At 39.0% G+C, this 2500-nt stretch overlaps 1 protein-coding gene across 1 annotated transcript in view; it reads left to right on the top strand.

The window, feature by feature from the left end:
* LOC145462398 (switch-associated protein 70-like) overlaps positions 1-2500 on the top strand; it is an 18748-nt gene that overhangs the window by 12152 nt on the left and 4096 nt on the right. Inside the window, exon 6 of the mRNA XM_081445918.1 lies at positions 905-2500. This exon is cut by the window's right edge and continues 4096 nt beyond it. Within this exon, the coding sequence (XP_081302044.1) occupies positions 905-1327 (423 nt within the window). The 3' untranslated portion in view covers positions 1328-2500. The remainder of the gene's footprint in view (positions 1-904) is intronic.

Raw genomic sequence — 2500 nt, 5'->3', positions numbered from 1 at the left:
CTCCTAACTTTAATGATGATGCGAGTTTCATAAAACCCATACGTAGCATTAAGCACGTAGACGTTCTTAATCTATTGACACTGATTTAAATTTTCGATTAAGTTTTAGGGTTTTTTTTCTATTCTGGTCACGTGACTGGTCAAATATGGCCGTGATTTGAAACTTTGGCAGGACTCTTCAATGGAACAAAGACATGTAATTTTGTTGTTTACTCACTCATTCATGTAAATGGTCTTAGAAAAATGTGATGTTTCCCAGCGTAAAATCTTTTACAGTGAAACCTGTATTAAGCGGACCCCATATTAAGTGGACACCCTCTATTAAGTGGACACCAGCTGAAGTCTGAAAATTTGCTTCCCACATGTACTATAAAATAAACCTGCATTCAGCGGACACCTCTGTTAAGCAGACGTGGACACCAATATTAAGCCATTTTGCTGCACAAAAGCTGCAACTGATAAGCGGGCACTTCAAGGGCTTTTTACTTTTAAAAATCCAGCTGAGATTCCTTTAACACTGTTCAGCAGTGTCGTTTTAAAACTAAGTGATTATTCCTGATTGATGCATTGACTGACTGGCCAATGTGCTATGAGCAGTCTTTGATATCACACTGTTACACTGTGTTAAAAAAGGGTTAACAATTGACTATTACTACAAAACATATTAGAACCTGTTTTGAGCGGACACCCTGTATTAAGCGGACACTAGTTAGTGTTTCAAGGGTGTCCGCTTAATACAGATCCCCCTCAATACAGGTTTCACTGTATTTATGAAAGGGCGACTTTCCTTGTGAACTCTCGTATTTTCCCAGGTATAATGCCATCGTTTAAGCTCGGCTATTGATAAGTTAACTATTAGTAACATCTTTGTTGAATTAAAAATGTTGGTATGGTTGTCTTCAAAGGAACGCAAAAGGCTTGAGCAAATAGATAAGGAGAGACTTGCAGCTGAGAAATCCATGAAAGAGGCTCAGGATAAACTCACAGCAGCTGAAGAAGCTTCCAAGAAGGCAGCTGAGGAGGCGAAGAAGAAAGCAAGAGAACTAAAGACTGCTGTTGGTTTAGCTCGAACTGTTGGTCCTCAAATACCATCATGGGTGACGCACAGAGGAATAGGAGCATTCTGCGTTGGTGACTTCGCTAAGGTGGGTACTAATAAATCAAATGGCATTCAACCTGAGGAGGATAAGGCTGATGGTGATCAAAAGGTTCAAGAAGGTGGAGAACAATCAGAAGTTTTACCCGCCGACCTTAAGGGGACCGATGAAGAGATGAAAACTGACATGTTGCAAGGCACTGAAGATGGTGTAACTGCAAGCACCACTTAGAGCTGGTTAATTAACATCGGGTGAACTATATGAGAAAAAACTACATAGAAACAACAAGTAAGGGATGAAGTGTCGTTCAGGTTCCTGATGGAGCAGTGTCAACTTAATGATGATGAGAAAATGACCTTGTATTGCACCACCTTGGGACTGGATCGAGATATGAAAAAGCCTCCATTTAAAGCATGTTTGACTAAAGTAATCCAGGAATTTTGGAATTTCGGAGTGGGCCGCCTGGATCCTTAATCCTCAATGAGTTTTCTTTGAGTGTATAGTCTACAAGGTGCTGCTGAATTGACTATCTCACGTAGAAAACGAGGGCGAGTACTGCGTGTATTTATTTTAGTATACGCTATGGTATTACACTCCAAAACTTATCATTTTTCCTTTCAACAGCAATATCTGTGCGACTGTGCTCTATTTAAGCAATACGAGCTACAGAAATCACTGACATGGTTTCTATTAAGCTATCGAAACATGACTGGTAATTTGAGAAAATGGGATATGGTTTTGGAGCAAGAGTGTCTCCAGATTTTTCGAGTTCTCCCAAACGTTCATGGGTGTTTCTACAAATCAACTGAAACTCGCAACGGAGAAAATGTTTTCAATGTCTTTTAGAAAACACTGTTAAAGGGCCCTAGTCAGCCACACCTTTGTTTTTGTTCACATGCTAGAGTTTGCCTATTATATTTTATTCGGAGCATGTCGAAACGAAGGGAATCACTGCGAAACTACTAAGGATTATTAAACATACTTTCAAGAACACAACTTACAGTAACTGAGCAAGAAGATTTCGCTTCACCATGCAATATCAATCATTTCGATGGCATCGAAAATGGTAGAGGCTGACTAGGGTCCTTAAAGAAATAGAAAACATGCACCGTCTTTCTATCGAGCTTTAGTATAATTCTATTAGTATACTAATGCAAATGCTGCAATCTGATTGGCTGAGCTACTCGTATACTATCAGCCACTAGGGTGCAGTGGCCACTGCACTCTAATTGTTAAATAGAAATAAGATTTTAAACCAATCAGCGCGCGTATTTTCTTTGGGCTATTTTCTAATTATTTTCTAATTAACACTTATAGCTCAAGATTTCTATGAGGTGATAGTTATCAACTATCTAATAACCGAGAGCGAATAATGTAATTGTTTTAGTAGAATTCTAGAATTTC

Source organism: Orbicella franksi, chromosome 12 (genome assembly GCF_964199315.1).
Source record: "Orbicella franksi chromosome 12, jaOrbFran1.1, whole genome shotgun sequence".
Classification (NCBI taxonomy): domain Eukaryota; kingdom Metazoa; phylum Cnidaria; class Anthozoa; order Scleractinia; family Merulinidae; genus Orbicella; species Orbicella franksi.
Note: the sequence above shows the minus strand (reverse complement) of the source record. Positions and strands in the feature narration are given on the sequence as shown.